General features: G+C 38.0%; 2 protein-coding genes across 2 annotated transcripts; one reads left to right on the top strand and one right to left on the bottom strand.

The window, feature by feature from the left end:
- Window positions 1-11,299: 11,299 nt before the first annotated feature.
- LOC133315331 (uncharacterized) lies at window positions 11,300-13,595 on the bottom strand. Its single transcript, XM_061516931.1, has 3 exons — window positions 13,509-13,595; window positions 11,835-13,453; window positions 11,300-11,735 (listed from the first exon to the last, which is right to left on the bottom strand). Exons 1-3 carry the CDS (start codon window positions 13,593-13,595, stop codon window positions 11,300-11,302), a joined length of 2,142 nt encoding a protein of 713 aa, XP_061372915.1.
- Window positions 13,596-15,424: 1,829 nt separating this feature from the next.
- On the top strand, window positions 15,425-17,401 carry LOC133315332 (receptor-like protein 56). Its single transcript, XM_061516932.1, has one exon. The coding sequence runs from the start codon at window positions 15,425-15,427 to the stop codon at window positions 17,399-17,401; it is 1,977 nt and encodes a 658-aa protein (XP_061372916.1).
- The last annotated feature ends 870 nt before the right edge of the window (window positions 17,402-18,271 follow it).

Here is an 18,271-nt window from a genome sequence, read left to right on the forward strand (position 1 = left end):
CAGCCGACGGTCAATAGTATCTCTGTCTTTAACAGGCTCAAAATAGGGCTGCATCATCCTAGTGAGATGACTGACAGCCTCCATACGACTCTGATTGTCATCCTCAGGAATGTGCGCTCCACCTCCTCCATGCCCATCTTGGTGACTGGGTGGAGGCGGAGGCGGTGGTGGCGGTGGAGGTGGTGGCGGAGGATGCTGGCCACCAACAGGACCAGTTCTCATCTCCTCCAACATGACCCTCATCATGGTCATGTTCGCCAGGCGGTTTGCTTCCAACACATCCTTAGTGGCTTTCTTGGTCGCCTCTATCACGGCGTCCAGCATAGCAAGGTTGGCCACTCTAATGGCCTCTTGGTCGGTTTGTCGAGCCGCCTGCATCTCAGCTAATGCAACTAGGACCGGGTCAGGTTGACCCTCTCTAGTCTCTCGGTTCCTCCGAGGTGGTACCATGACTCTGCACAAGTTACACAAAAAATGAGTTGATCAGGCCCACGCAATGTGATCACGCATGCATCATCATCGTAAAACCCAAAAGTACACAACAGAAAATTCACACAGCAAAGCATCCTAAGTTATTGCAATACATACAAGCTTTTTCCTAGAAAGTGCTCTGATACCATATAATGTAACACCCCGTGTATACCCGGATTGTTATCATATTAGAGTATTAAGCGCAACTCAATTAAATGCGGAAGCTAACTTTTTTTTTCAATTATGACGTCATTATTATTAACCAAGTTGATTACTTAATTCCTTTTCAAATCATTGCATGTATGTAAATTGCAATTAAACAACTAACTGAACAATCTTATATATAGATGTGTATCTAGTCACGAACTACAACATGTAGACCAGACAAAATCCTGATTCATTATACAACACAAGTCTAAATAAACATAACATAATCGATATGGCATGGACAACCCCCATGCTTACCAAATAAGGCAACAAAGCCAAACCAAGTCTCAACTCAAATAACATGACAATGAAATAAGGCATAATCACTAATCAGACATATCAGCAGTAAATATGCATAATCAACTCAGCTCCGGCCTCCTGCCGCTAGAGGTCTCAACCCCTGAGGTATCTGTACCTGAAATGTGCCCCAACACGGGGTAAGATCTCTAAAAAGAAATCTCAGTAAGACAAGGGGTCCTCAAGGATCTATCCACCCCAAGCTCACTTATATGTGCAATATAAGTTCTAAAAACAGTATTAGTTCCAAATATGTGCAATGCAGCATATAATCATGTCATGTGTGTCAGAATCCTACTGGCCAGAGAACATGCAAGATTTACATATGTCTACAACCCACAGTGCAAGACACTACCTGCACCCCACCCACAGAATCACCATATTGTATGACGCTACATACTCAGGCTTACCGTCTAGGCGGAACACCACATACTTATCATAGGACACTTGCACTTAACAGCTTAATAGCATTTCAAATATCAACACATGAAAACACATCATGAATATAAACCATCCCTCCATGAGGTATGGTGGAACCAAACAATGGCAAAACTGAAAACACAAAAGCTTACCTCGCAAGCTAACAATCCAAAGTCAATAGTCCACACCAGCCCAAGGTCCACAAACAGCCCAATCACAATCTGTTTAGACCGGCAATCATATCAACATTCTTAATCTAAAAGTTCATGACATAACGACAATGTTTCCTTTTTCGTTTCATGTCATTAGGCTTCTCCCAAAGCCATAAGCCTTTAATCCAATTGATTCAGACTTAGTTCAATTATTACAGAGATTCAACTAACCACTCATGGGTCCACAAACCCAAAAATACCATTTTGTATGGACAGAACAGTGGCCAACTCGAAATTCTCAGAATATCAGGATATTTATCGAGGGCATATTCGGATATCATATCCGGGTATCCATATCCGGATATCGCAAGCCCCATATCTGGATATCATATTCGGATATTTCAGGACAGAATGCAGTTCTACATTTTCGCGAAGATACCCAACCAAGACTCAGTTTTTAACACTTATACACGTTTTTATGCCCATTTAGACCAGTGATCATGTTAGCTACTTAATCCTATCATTTTTCATGCCAAAATTTGATCTTTAACAAAGAAAATCATGTTCAAAGGTTCAAGGACATACCCCAAAGCTCAAAACAGAAGTAAATGGTGCTCTTGGAGCTCACCAATCAACCACACAACACTGACTTCACAAGGCCACAAATTTGCCTTGCAAGCTTGGTCCTTTCTCACCCCAACTAGCTTCTTGAAGCTTCAAAGGTTAAGGGAATGGCTCCCTCAACATAAACTCAAGAACACAGCCCTTCAACACACTCCACACAGAACCAACACTCAAAAATGATGCACCTTTCCCACTCACAATGCTAGTTCACACTAACCCAAGATGTTTTGGTGAAGATTTCATGAAGAAAAGTGGCCTCTTGGATCACAAGATGAAGAGAGGAGGGTGGTGGCAAGGTGACTGGACCAACCTTCAGAAGTTTTCACGTAGAAGAGAGGAAGGCTAACCTAGGTCTTTGTGCCACTCACTATTTATAGCCTCATTAAGTTTAATCACAATGTATTAGCATTAATAGCTACGCTAATCATTTTAAGCCCAAACTTTGGATTCTTAACCTAGCCATTTTTCTAAGATTTGTCATATTTTTATTATAATTTTTGCAACACTTTGCCGGTATGCGCTTTTACGTAGCTGGTATCAGTCCTGAAGCCAGTTCTCATTATTTTGACTCCAAACTTGACCTACCAGTCCTAAATATTATTATAGGAATATTCACATACTTATTATAATTTTCCAGGATACTTCACTAGTACGCACTTATACCGCGAAGCAAAACCGATATCTGCACTTTTCATCACAAAAGCGACTTTCAACATTATTAATCACTTACTATAATTATTTAAGCTTTCTCATAATTATTCAAGGTCAATTATGGAATTATCTCTTTAATATCATATTTAAATTAATTAAATTCCTAAATTAACGGTGTGGGTTCTTACAAGTACTTAACTTAGTCATATTTTTGAGTTGTAGGTTAAGGTTCTAACTCTTTTGTTCTGCCCAGACTTCATTAGTCTTTAGTCAGATAGGTTGTATCTCAGCCAACTTCTCATCTATTGGTGGCCCATTGTCTTCATCTCAGTAGTCTTCATTGTTTATTTATTTTAGTTCTCTCCTTAAGTCAACTCAAACATCGAAGGATGGTATGACATCAAAGTGAAAAGTATCCCATGCCTTAGGCTTCTTGATATCGTCAATGGTTTGATCTTCCAGAAATACTACATCTCAAATTCTCACAATCTTCCTATTAATGGGATCCTAACGGACAAGTGCCAAAGTTGGCAATCAAAATTGTCCTTTGGTGAGCCGGGATAAATACACTTCTTGGACTTAGCATCCAATTTTTCTCTTTTGTCCATGGGAATATATACGAATGCTCGACATCAAAACACCTTCAGATGTTCATACATAGTGTAACACCCCGTAGTACTCCGGTTGTTAACATACATGATATTTAGCATACACAACGGAAGACTTTAATTTAAAAGAATAATAAAGTGTCTTATAAAAATACGAGTAAACTTTTTCCAAAATATTTTCTAAAATATTTTCACAGTGTTCACCTAATTGATACAATAATTAAATAGACAACTTGCAAGTCCCACATGGACTGCAATCCCCTCAATGGGTCAATACAAACAATATGGCTCAATGCCCAATTAACTGAATACATACATCAAGTCTATATAAATTTCCAAACGTCTAAGCATCAGTAAATAATCCATGGCTCCAATCATGTAGTCATGAGCCTAAATAAATACATTATATAATCTCTACATAAGATAATTAAGCATGTTAATAAATATACATGCCAGCATAGAGTCTAAACATAATAAAGATAAATCAGTAGCGTCATCCACTACTCCAAGGCGGGGGCCTTGCCCCTAGAAGCATCATCATTACTCTGGGTACCTGAAATGATGTCCCCAAACGGGGTGAGATAACACATCTCAGTAAGCTGAAGGTTCATAGAGGATCGTCTAATCCCCTGAGCCCACTTCCTGCATGACAAGTCAGATATAAAGCATATAATACATGCATACAACATAAACATAGCATCATCATATCATCCTTGTGTAACCCCAGGGTCAAAGCCATAGACGGTTACACATGTGTGACTCTAGGGTCAAGCCATAGATAGTCAACACAACCTCTGTATGAAATAGCTCCCATAGTCAAGTCATAGGCAGCCTACATACCATAATCATTGGCCAGAATTCTCATAACATATATCATCAGTGCATCATCATAACATCAAGAATCATATAACATATATATGAATATGAATGAATGCACATATACGTCATACCACATGCTTTCATACAATACAACCATAATGGCCACCATTATGGTGGGGCCACAAGAGAGAGAGGATGCAACTAGAACTAGGAGCTTACCTCATTGAGCTTATCACAAGCCCAACTCCAATATTAAAATACGTATGCTCCAATAAATCCTCAAGTGCCAAGTCCTCTAGGAAAACCTAGAGCAGGAATCATTTACATTATTAATACTCAATCACTCAATGATTTCACATTTCATTCTTACTTGCCAATAATATGCCCATTACAAGTCTAGACCAATTATTACATAATTACGTATTTCAGTGCATTATTACAAGCAACCTTAATCTTCAATCACTTACATAACTTAGAATCACATTCAAGGCTCACTTAGGTAACTTAGATTATTTTCAACTCATCCAAGACATATATATACTTATTATAAGTTACTAAGGGGTTCTCATAAGCCCACTTATCCTAAATATTACTTTTACGATTTTCCTATAACTGTACATGCTTTTTTTTTCTAGTCACCCACTAGTTATAAAATTCTCATCTTTTAGTATGTTAATCTAGACTCAACTATCTTTCCAACAAGGTATCACATGCCTCATTTGGAGTTTTCTAGCTCCGGTTATCACTGTTGGAAGTTGGACAAGCAAAACTACCTGCCAACTCCGAACAGAGCCCTAAACATCCCTTACCATTTCTGCTATTTTGGAAAATATATTAAAATAATTGCTCTCAAATTTTTATGCAGACAACTAGATACCTTCAGATTTAGTTCGACATATTATGAGCCTAATTTGAGTAAGAACTGAGGGAGAAACAATTCGTGCAAGATGCAGCCATGTACAGCCCCTGCACATGGCCTCCCAAGGCAGTCTCCACTCAATCGAACCTACAGAATGCTATACATCTTCAAATGGCACCAAATTTTTGCACCACATAGCTAACATCTCATGCTTCAAAATTATATAAGACACATCCCTATAGGACCTCTGTGGAGGGAGATATACTCTCCCCAAGTTATCCTAAAAACTGGTCATTTAACCCTAAGTGTGTTTAATTAACAAACCTTAATTACCTTTGGTTAGCAACTCTAAGTCACTTTAATTCTTGGATTTTCTATTATTAGGTCACATTATGAAATCCCACTTAGTCACATTATGTCATGATACCTCAAGTTCACTAATTTCTTGATTAGTGCTCCTAAACCATAATTAAGTCCAAATTTAGGGTTTAAGATTTAATTAGTGTATTATGCATAGTCCACCTTACTTAACCACTAGATTAATGCCCTAATTAGGTCTTAATATTAATTTTAACATAGTGACCCTGATTTAAACCTACATGGCCGAATTGCTTAGGATTTTTAGGCTTATTTCTTAGTCCTTTCTTTAGTTAATTAGTACCTACACTTAATTAATCCACTAATCCATGTTTTCCTTATTTTTAACATAATTAATCCACATTATATCAAAGAGGCAGATTTGATTAATTATACTTATTAGGGTTTTTAGCCATCCATAATCAAGATTAGTACGTTTCACTTAGAGATAACCCACTTAATTAATCTTTCTTAGTTTCACTTAGGATTTTTCCACACTTAACAACCTTTTAACAATTTTTAGTCAACAAACCCTCGTTCATCATGAGATGGCTGAACCATCATGTGCCTCCTTTAGGGTTCAAGTTCATTCTTTTCCATGAAATCCACTCAAGGATTCAAAGGTTGCACCTTTACTCATCAAACCAACCATTTCATGGTTCAAAACTCACACACCCTCAAGAACAATCATCAAAACCATTACTTTACAAAAATTTTAACAATATTCTCCCCACCCACATACAAACCGTGACATTCAAAGTGAAGAGGAAGGGCTTTTCGTGTCATGTTTTCCCAAAGTGAGGCTTACATCTTCAAGCTCACACCTTTAGCTCCAAGCTTCACCTTTTCCCACCAAGAAAGCTCCTTTAAACAAGAACACACCTTCAAAAATATGCTCAAGAGTTAGCGCTCAAGAACACAAGAGAAAAATATGATATTTTCAAGAAAAGTTTAAGAAAACTTACACTAGAAATCAAAAGAACCAAGCAAACAAGTGTTGTTCTTCAAGAGAACTCAAGAACTCAACTCCGTGGTTCTTGAACTCTCAAAAATCATGGCTGTATAGTGGTGTGAGGAACTCAAAAATTTGATTCACACCATGAAAATGGTATGGTTGTGAAGAGGAGAGTGAGGGGAACAAGTTTGGTGAAGGGAATTTGGTGATTTAGAGAGGTTTTGGGGTGGAATCTTAGAGAGAAGTGAGAGCAAAGTTTGAAGTTTGAATTTTAGAGAGAGAAGTGAGAAGGAGGGCTGATTCAGAATGAGGGGGAAGGGGAAGGGTGCCCTAATTAGGGGTGTCATGTCACTTTAGTGGTATTTGTCCTTTAACGAGACCCAGTGTAATTTTTATCTGAACCGTCGTCAATTTTTACCCAGAAACCCCCAAGACTCTAACTTTAAGTACATAACATTAATTTTGTCTAATTATCATGTTCATAACTTAAAAATTTAATTAGTCGATCACAGATCCACTAACAGTTGTTTGATTGCACTATAGTCTTTACCTGTGTTCTTAATTGTACCCGAATTTCATAATTTTCTTAACTTTAACATTATTGGTCTAATTATGACTTGTTAGGCATATATTGGTCTTTATTTCTATTTTCTCATCTTTTTTCCCGTTCCGGGATTTTACCGGCTGCTTCTACAGCAGTACAAAATACCCGGCAGAAACGACTTTTCCAAAATACCCCAATATGGGTATCAAACTTCATCAAATCATATGCTAACCTTATTCATGATGTTTATATTATTAGATTAGCTCTCTAACTATAATTTTCTAACTTAGAGTTATTCTACTCACTGTTACTGCGTCAGCAGTCAAAATTAACAGATGAAAATTCACTTGTGCAAAATACCCTCAATATGGGTATCGAAATTCTTAGAATTTCATCCTCATTACATTTAAGACCATAAGGTCCTCATCACAATCCTCTAATTTAAAAGTCATATAATTAGGGTTATTATACATAGCCTTTTTAGCTGTCCATGCTTCTTCTTGGATTTTTCCTTCCAGAGGACTTAAAAGTGACAAGTTGATTAGATCTACTATGGTCTTCATGGCTTTACCCCAGAACGTTTTAAGAAACTTGGCATGAGACAATATACTGCGAACTTGCTCCTTGTTAGTCCAGTTCATAGTGTCCGGAACATCATTAAGCTATGGCGTGTTTGGAAGAGTCTTCTCTGGAATATGTCTGCCGACTGGCACTATGTCTCTAAGGGACCTCAGTACTCACCACCATTATCAGTCATCTTCTAAAATGGTCGTCAATAAAAGTAACAAAAAATATGCACCGCTTAGAGATCATTCCAACATGGAACATACAATTGTTTGAACTATGTCAAGGATATACATTCTTCAAGGCTGGTTAGGTCTCTGGACTAAAAAATTCAACATTGTTTGTCGGCTAAGCAATGGGTGCATGTCTCAAGAGTGGGCCTTCGAGATTCATTATCAATTCTATTTTGGTGAGGATTTGTAGTCCCTTCTCATGTGGCCAAATCTTCTTTGCAAAAGCTCCAGGTGAGAGCCATCTCGAACAAAATTAATCTCTCCACTTTTGACTTTACCTTCCATAACATAGAGAGATCCTTTTCTCTTTCCATGGGCAACCAAGTCCATGGTCAACTTCCATTTTAGTTCCGAGTTGCTCAGCGTCACAATCAAGGTATCCCAACTCTCAAGCAGTAAGGTGAGAAGCAAGAAAGCTTGCAGCTTGTCATAAATTTTCATATCAAGTGTGCCCATTTTTTGTGTTCAAGTGTTAAATCATGCTTTGTTCGTCCTTATAATCCAACTTCACAAGTAGGCGCACCAAGAGTGCTTTGTTGTATGGCATCTTCTTCCGAATCATGGATTCAAGTTTTGTCCATACACATAAGCATTTGTGTAGTTTGACACATAATCGAAAAAACTATTATCATTATATTATGGATCATAACAAGCACCTTTGAATTTAGGAGCTTCAACTCTTTATCACTTCTCCCTTTTGCCTTCTCGATACTCAGAATTGGCTCACACAAATATTTGCAATAAAGATGGTATGTCATCATGCGTTCCCAATCCAAGTAATTTTCTGCCGTGAGTTTGAACATGTCACCATCACGAATGACGAAACTTTCCATATCTAACCTCAGGGTCCTTAGTTTAAGAGTTTTGATACCATAATTGTGGAAGGGGATCGAAGCCCCATAACCCTTTTAGTAGAAGTGTCAAACATAAAAAATAAATGTAAAATAAATAAAGGTGTAAGAACAACACTGAAAACACACCAATTTCAACATGAAAACCTCTTTAAAAGTGTTGATTGGGATGTCTAACTTAATTTTATATCCGTAACAAAACCTTGTTCTATTTGTTTTTTTTTGGATATTAGGGAAAGTAAACGAAATTACAGATTACGTAAGGACTGTGGGATGATCAAGATCTCCCAGCAAGTTCTTTTCTACCAACAACCTACAATTAAGGGGAACATTAGGGATAATATCAACCTCCCAAGAGCTGTGACCCACCATAGAAGCCAACCGATTGGCCACTTCATTCCCTTCCCTGTGTATATGAGTTATCATGACTCTCCATGGTCTAGCAACCAAAGCTTGAATTCTGCCAACCAAAGAACCAAGAGGATGATCGGATGTACTCCCTTCCAGAATCAATTGAACCATTTCTGTTGAATCACCTTCAAGATGAACCTGCCTGAATCCATGATCCCAAGCTACTTGAAGACCCACTAAAGCTCCCCATAACTCAGCCTTTAGAGCATTTCCTTGACCCACCTTCTTCATATATCCCAACACCCATCTCCCATCACTATTCCTCAAAACCCCTCCACATCCACTATGTGTTCCATCAAGAAAGCAAGCACCATCTGAATTTACTTTTATCCAACCCTGTAGAGGAGGCCTCCATTTGTCAAAGACATCTTCTCTTCGTTTTAAACTAATATCAGCCACTTCCAACATTTCCTCAACATGAAGTACATTATGAACATACATTCTGATCTTATGACACATAGAATCAGTACTACTCACTACCTTTTTAAAAACTAAATCATTTCTAGATTTCCACAACATCCAGCAAGTGACACCAAAGGTGAGACTCCAGTTCTTAATTTGAGTGCTATTCTTCCTTTTTAACAAATTAAACTGCATCCAATCCAAGAAACTTCCAAAGAAAAAAGAATTATACCTGGATTTTGCAATTAGGCCTCTCCAAATTTGTTTTGCCTAGTAGCAGTCTCTCATCACATGACAACAGTCTTCACACGGATAGAGGCATCTTGGGCATTGAGCAACATCCCCCATATGTCTTCGGACTCTGTTATCATTTGTTAACAGGTTATCTCCTAAGAGAAGCCAAATGAAATGCTTGATCCTCTCAGGGCCTATCCAATCCCAAGCCAAATTCCAATACTGATTCTGATTTTGCAAACTCGCCTTTTCATCTCTAATAGCCAAGTAAGCTGACTTCACAGAAAAAAGACCATTACTAGAATGTTGCCATATGATCCTATCCTCACCCTCTTCCTCCTTTGGAGGTTCAATCTTGGCTATAATATCACAAACCTCTTCAGAAAGGAAAAAATTAATTTTGTCCCAGTCCCCCTCTTGATTCACACAACAAGCCACATCCCATAAGCTAACATCATTAGGAATAGGTCTAATAGCTTTCTCTCGAAGCTTCCCCAAACCAGGCACCCGGTTATCACACCAGAATTTCACTTTCCTACCATCACCAATCACAATTTTAGATCCTGTCAAAATGTGTTCCCAGGAAGAGCAGATGCCTCTCCAGATATTACTAGCATTAACCTGTTTCGAAGCATGAGGCAAGATTCCATCCTCCAGATTATATTTATTTCTCATAATTCTGGCCCATAAAGCATCCTTGTTCACCAACAACCTATAGCCCATTGGGTTTGAAAGAAAGCTGCATGCAATCCATCAGGGCCTGGAGCCTTAAATCTGCCCATTCTAAACACCACTCTTCTGATCTCTTCTACATCTGGAGCCCTGGCTAAATACTTCAAACCTGTCTCCTCCATCTTAGGAAAAATTCCCTTTATAGGGAACCCCTCATACCCAACATCTTCAGCATGAAATAACTTTTCAAAATAATTCACTGCTACATCCACCATCTCCTTTGTATCTGAGGTCCACTCACCAAGCTCATTTTTTATTGCAACCACTTTGTTAAACCTTCTTCTAGCAACAGTAGAGGAATGAAAAAACTTTGAGTTTTTGTCCCCAAATTTCAGCCAATTGACTCTAGATCTTTGGAACCAATTAAGCTCTTCTCTAAGCAGAATTTTCTCCAAATCTTTCCAAAGATCTCTCTGCAACCTCTCAAGCTCTCTGTCATATCTATCTTCCAACTGCAAATCCAGACCTTATAATCTAGCATAAATTCTATGCTTCTGTCTCATTTTCTCCCTAAAAATGTCATGGTGCCATCTAACTGCCTCTTCCTCAAAACCATCCCTAGCATCCAACCAATACACATCCTTCTCCTAACACTTCTTAACCAAGTTCCCAAAGTCAGAATGTGTAAGCCAAGCAGCTAAGAACTTAAACTGCTTCCCCCTCTTATTGTCATGGAAATCATTGCAACAACTTAACAGAATTGGCCTGTGGTCCGAGTTGAAGAAAGGAAGATGCCCTAACACTCTATTAGGCCATGCTAAATTCCAATCCTCATTAGCAACAGGTCTATCAATTCTTTCTTGTAAACTTCCCCTTTTCCATGTAAATCTTGGCCCTTTAAACCCTATATCTGACATTCCACAGCCCTCAAGACAATCATACATCTCCCGAACACTTCTCCAACAAATCTATTTACCTCCACACTTCTCAGAAGGGCCCAGTACAGAATTGAAGTCTCCCAGGATCACCCAGGGAGAATTAATAGCACAAGCCAGTAACTCCAAATCCTCCCATAATCTGATCCTCTCAACCCTCCTAGGGCTCCCATAAACAAAAGTAGCTAATTCCCACCTCCTATCTTCAATATAAACAATTCTAGTATGCACATATTGATGGTGAGATTGAATAATCTCCACCTCAACATCTCTGCTATCCCACAAAACCCAAATTCCTCCTGAAAATCCCACAGCTTCCTGTTTGAAAAACTTAGAAAACCCCAACTTCTTTATAATTGTATCCCCTCTATCACCCTGAATCTTAGTCTCTAATAAGGCCAACACTTTAATATTGAACCTATATTTCATATCTCTAATTAGAGCAGGGAATTCTCTTTTCCCTACTCCTCTACAATTCCAAAAGCAATTATTCAAAAGGAAAGCTATATACAGAAAGTGACAGAACCTGACCTTAGCTAACCAAACCATTGGTTAGTTACTGATGCACATGGCATTTGTGATGTCATCCAAAGCCATATCAGCTCTCCCATCTAGACAAACACCATGATCTGCACTACTTCCATCAGGGGGATTTTCCTTATGACCAGGGACTGCTTGGTTAGATATCTCCATCTCATTCCTCTGTAACAGAACAACTCCTGAACTACTGGTTGATACTTTAGCTCCGGAACCAGTCTCAACCTGCATACTCCCTTTATTCCTTCCCCTTTCAATCAGAATAGCTTCCCTTAGAGGCTTCTTCTGTATGGATCCCCTAGAGTTCTCCTGAGGAACTGAGCTAATTGGTTTTTTCCCCAAACCTTTGGCTCCATTCTCTGTACTATTCTTCTTTTTCTTCCCACCTTGACTTTTTTTTGGTTGGCTCAATTCACCAAGAATCTTGCTATTACTCGTGTCAGCCACATTAGCATTATCATTACTTCTAGGAGCTCTCTCTTCTGACTCACCTTCTAAATGACCAAATCTAGAACCAGTGGCACGATCCTTAGCTGGGATGCCATTCTCCTCTGGATTAGACTTCTCCTTTCTCACAGGGCCTTCCTTGGATTTCTGGTACTGAGTAGGTCTTTTGAAATTTCTTCTCTGGATAGTCATCCAGCTCCCAAAGCCATCTACTTCTTGACTTTTCTCAATTCCTTCCTTGGGTTCAGCCTCATTCTGGTTGTGATTCGAATGATTACAGTGGTCCACTCCTCCAGCAGCTTCCTCTACCTTCTTCAAATTGTCAGGATTCATCTGGCATTGATCCTTCCTATGCCCATATTGCCCACATAGGAAGCATACTAAATGAAGTCCCTCATATCCAATATATAACTGTCTTTGGCCTATTCTAAATTTTGAGAGTAGGCTTTTGTTCAAGTCAATTTCCATGCAAATTCGAGCAAACTTTCCCTTATCAGTGATCTCTTCAAGTTGACCTTGACCACTAATCCTGAGAGAACTTTTGTCAATCCTCAGGGTTTTCCCCACCATATTCCCCATTCTCCATAAGTCTTTATGAGTATAGAACTCCCTAGGAACCCCTGGGATTCTGATCCAAACTGCTATCTTCCTTACTCCCTCATCATAGGGATCGAAGTTGGGCCTCCATCTCTGCACTATGAGATAATGATCAGCCACCACCCACGGCCCCTGTTGTTGAACGAAGAGATAGTCCTGTGATTTTTCAAATTCGATCATATAATGATCATTCTCCAGATTCAGAACCCTATACTCCCCTTCTAGGTTCCAGAGCCTATGCAGCCTATTCCATAAGAATTTCGCACCTAGCCGCTTCCCCATAAGCTTGACTATCAATGCCTTCCTCCATCGCTTGCACTGTTCGAGTTTCTCCAGCACATCAAACTGATAGAACGGATTTAAAGGATCATCCTCCCCGTTCTGCTCATACGCCTTCATAGCCTCTTCTTCCTCGAGCTCCTCTCTTTTGGATTCCGCAAGCCAGTCGTCCTCTTCATTCTCAAGACAACCGTCCCAAACTCCATTGACACGAAAGAGTTGATCCTTATAGGATACCAGCTTCCTAGGATCTCTCTTCACTTCCTCCTCCGCTTCGAACCCCGCTCCAGATCCTTCGACCTCAATCGGAATAGATTTGTTTCCCCCCTTCAACCTCCATTGTGCCCACAATCAGAGGTTCGACCTGCTTCTCCAGATCCACCATCGGTTCACCCTTCGCATTCTTAGAATCCCTGTTAATTGATGAATCCCCCTCAGATTTAGGGATTCTTTCCCCTTTTCCCACCATAAACCGCGAAGAACCCTAGCAGAGCAAAATAAAAGATTCTCACGCGCCTACGCGTTCACTGGATTAGATTATCAATATTCCCCACCTTGTTCTATTTGTTAAGATTAAATTATTGATGGTGCAACTACAATCAAATAAAATTAAAAAAAATTGAGGTATAAACGCATTATATTGCTTTAATATATAGATTGACTAATATATTAAGCATTCATTAAGGTTCTTTGACTTTAGTTTATGTTCGAAGAGCAAAATGTATTTGATTAGGTAAAAGGGATTATTGTTTTTGATATTATAAGAGATAATTTTATTTCCTATAAATGTGTGGGACCCATGTGGGGTATGTAAAAAGAAGAGAGAGAAAAAAATGTAGACCCCACACACTTTTTTGTGTATGTAGGAGATAAAATTATCTCATACATCATGAGAAACATTAATCCCTAAGTAAAAACATTTAAGTGTATAAATAAAAATGTATCTGTTCTTAAATTTTAGCCACTTAAAATTATAAGTAACTTAAAAAATAAATTGACATTAAACGAGTTTTATCTAGGGTTGGCAAAAACGAGCCAACCCGTCGTAAACCGCCAAAAATGAGCCGAGTTGGGTTAGCAAAAATGAGATGCCAACGCGAGCCAACCCGACTCGATCCAGCTCGTGAAAAAATGAGTCAACCCGCGGGTCAAACGAGTCAGCTCGCAGGTGTTTTTTTTATTATTATTATAAAAAATACAAAATATAATATACAAAAATAGACAAAACCCACACATGTTGTCATCATTTTTCTTCCTTCTCTAAACCTAAGTCCCTAATCTTCTCACATCCATGTCATTTTTATATTGTTAGGCTATGCTGGCTCTGAGATATCTTACCCACTTGGTAGCAAGTGATTTTGATTGTTTCTTGATGTTGATGCAAATTTGTTGTGAAGAAAATTAGAAATTAAATTATTTTGCTTCTATTTCTAATTTTGTAACCCTTTTTTTAAGCTGATGGAAGCCACATAGCTGGTGCATTAATATTACAGGGTCATTTAAATAGGCTGAAAACGAGCCAACCCGTGAGCAATTTTCGAGCCAACCCGCGAGCCAATTTTCGAGCCAACTTGCGAGCTATTTTTTCAAGCCATCCCATGAGCCATATTTTTGAGCCAACCCGCGAGCCAACCCTAACCCGACTCGGGTCGGGTTGGGTTGGATTTTCTGGCATGTTTTTATTTTCGAGCCAACCCTATCCCGTCTCGTTTTTTTCGGGTTGTATGCAGGTTGGGTCGAGCCGGGTCGTGCCGAGTTGGCCTGTTTTGCCAACCCTACTTTTATCCATTCAATTAATAGCTCACGTTATACACTAATAACGTGTCTAAATTCACATATCTCTCTTTTCATTATTGTAAAGTTTTGGCTGGTCTAAGCAAGATAGAAGTCCTTAATCTAACTGGTTTATTCTGCAACGCATCTTTAACAAATCAACATGAGCAAATAAGTAATTCTTTAGTATTATTGTATCCATCATTTATGTAATTCTACATTGATAAATAATCCTTCATTTATGAAGTATATTGACTGATAAGGTAGCATCTACACACCAATGTATTTTTGTTTAAGGGTTATATTACTCTCATGTAATAGGAGATATATTATCTCATGTGATAGATACATTCATGTAGTGGGTCCCATTATTTATTAAAAAAGAAAAAAAAAGAAAAAAGAAAAGCACGGAAATCGATGAGTCTGTAGGAAGTTATATTATGTCATGCAACATGAGAGTAATATAACCCTTTGTTTAAATACTATAATTTTCTTTTCAATCTTCTCAATTTAGGTTTATGTGAAATGAAGCAACTTCAAGAGCTACATCTGTCAAATAATTATTTCAGAGGAACTGTGGATACATGCCTTGGCAATTTGACATTACTTCGGATTCTTGATCTCTCAGATAACTCCTTAACTGGGAGCATTCCAGCAACTTTGATTGCTCGCCTGACATCTCTGGAGTATCTTTACCTTTCTCGCAATAAATTTGAGGGTTTATTCTCATTAAACATCTTGAGTAACCATTCAAAGCTTAAGGTATTGCAACTGAGCTATATGAATTCTACAACATTTCAAGTAGAAACTGAAAATCCCCCTTGGGTTCCATCATTTCAGTTTGAATGCCTAGGAATGGCCCATTCTCAAGTAAACTTACCTACAAAAAGGATTCCTACTTTCCTTTTATATCAAAATGGCTTGAGATATATTGATCTATCAGGTAACAACTTGGTTGGTATGTTTCCCATATGGTTGCTTGTGAACAATCCAAAACTAGAAGAAGTGCATTTAGGTCATAATTCTTTCACAGGACCTTTTAAACTACCCTTTGATCTAAATCATCAGATGGATCAATTATCCTCTTTGGACTTATCAAACAATAAGATCCAAGGCGAGCTCCCCAATGACATAGGATTCTTCCTCCCAAATCTAGTGATTTTTGATGTCTCAAGCAATATGTTTGATGATCATATTCCTGCTTCAATTGGAAACATGTCAAGGTTGTGGATATTCGATTTGGGACACAATAATTTTTCTGGCAAAGTACCTGAGAACATTCTTAATGGATGCATGTCATTAGAAGAATTGATGATGGATAATAACCAGCTTAATGGAACACTTCCCACTGGGATTGGAAAACTTTGGCTTAGGACCTTAACCGCATCAAGGAACAACTTTGAAGGTGCAATAACAAAAGAATTTTGCCAGCTTGAGCTTTTTCTTTTAGATCTATCTCAAAATAAATTGTCCGGTGCACTACCCTCTTGCTTCAAAATGCCATCATATGTTTTCTTGCAGGGAAATAATCTTACTGGCCCGATAACTGAGATAACTGATGCATTTACAGTGGCCATTGATTTGAGTGATAACAAATTTACTGGAACTATTCCAGAGAGCATATATGGGCTTAAGTCTTTGGAGTTTCTTTTATTGGGAGGTAATCAGTTGCAAGGCCAACTTTCCACTCAAATATGTCAGTTACAAAAAATCAGTATCTTGGACCTTTCACACAATAACTTCATTGGCTCTATACCATCTTGCTTAAATAATTTGTCATTTGGGGACATTTATAAAGATTCTTTACCACTTATGCACGATATTGACTTATTATTAAAACAAGTTATTGTTATGGGTCTCACTCAAGAAGTGCAATTCGTAACAAAAGGTTCACCCCTATCTTATAAAGGTAATATACTTGAATTCATGTCAGGGTTAGACTTGTCATCTAATCAACTCACAGGAGAGATTCCACACCAAATAGGAGATCTAAATGCCCTCCATTCACTGAACTTGTCTCATAACCATCTCAATGGACCAATTCCAGAGAGCTTTGGAAAGCTAGAAAACATTGAGAGCTTAGATCTTTCATTTAACAACTTGGGTGGACAAATCCCTCTTCATTTACAGGACTTGTATTCTTTATCTGACTTCAATGTCTCCTACAACAATTTGTCAGGTAGAGCACCTAATAAGGGACAGTTTGGTACTTTTGATGAGAGCAGCTACATAGGAAATCCATATCTTTCTTATAATAATAGTAACAGAGGCATTGCAACACCGCCACCTCCACCAACTCCATTAAATGATGGAGACAAAAATGATTCTGCAATTGATTTCACTTCCTTTTATTGGAGTTTTGGTGGATCCTATGTCATGGTGCTCCTAGCATTGCTAACAATCCTTTGGATCAATCCTCATTGGCGGAGAGCATGGTTTTATTTTGTTGAAGGGTGCCTCCTTAAGTGCTTTGGTAAGTTTCTTGAAGATGCATTCTACTAGAAAGTTGTGAAATAAATTGCTCATGTTAGTTGTTGTAATAAGAAGTGATGGTTTTCCTAAAACGTATGAGAAGAACTAGTTTGTGTTGGATTTTTCAAGTCCCTCAATATCTCATGAACTATATTAATGTTATTCTATTGTTATTTTTTATTCACCAAGTCAACAATATATTTTCTTGTGAGAACTTGCCAATTTCACGCTAAAAGGACATGCACTTGGTTATAGTAGTGCATTTGAAATTACATTGTGTAAATAAATCAACGCCATTACAAAAATACAGTTAGACATTTTCTTCTTCTGGATTAGTGATGCTGCTGTGCATATGTTCATCAGTGTTAAAATCGAATGCAGGACATATTCCCAAAGCTAAGGAGTACTCTTATTTAATAAGTTCTTTAATATTTTACATTGCTAATGATTTAAAATTGCCCCAGTTAATTATATCTTCAACACCGATCTCCAATAACTCTTACTGTCTTAGGGCATGTTTGGTGCATAGTATAGGATAAGGCCTCATAATATAAGACCTGATTAAATTTTAATATTATCCAGCGTTTGGTATGATATTGTATAAGATAATATCCTCCAATATTTTAAAAATTAATATATTAAAAAAATTTATTTTAATATATAAATATTGAAATGATATATTGGTTTTTGGAAATTGTAGTTGCAAGTAAGCAATATTAATACATCAACCTCTTATCAGGCCTAATCCACCACTCCTATATATAATATTAATACATCAACTGAAAATGTCATAACGTATAGTATAAGCTTATACTATCAGGCTTTATACATCACACCAAACAAGCCCTTAAGGTTTATGTGATTAAAATATGAGTTTAATGTTTCTAATGTTGTTATTTC

The sequence above is a fragment of the Gastrolobium bilobum genome, unplaced genomic scaffold (genome assembly GCF_033153095.1).
Source record: "Gastrolobium bilobum isolate Gb01-03AN ecotype WA unplaced genomic scaffold, APGP_CSIRO_Gbil_v1 utg36545, whole genome shotgun sequence".
NCBI lineage: Eukaryota > Viridiplantae > Streptophyta > Magnoliopsida > Fabales > Fabaceae > Gastrolobium > Gastrolobium bilobum.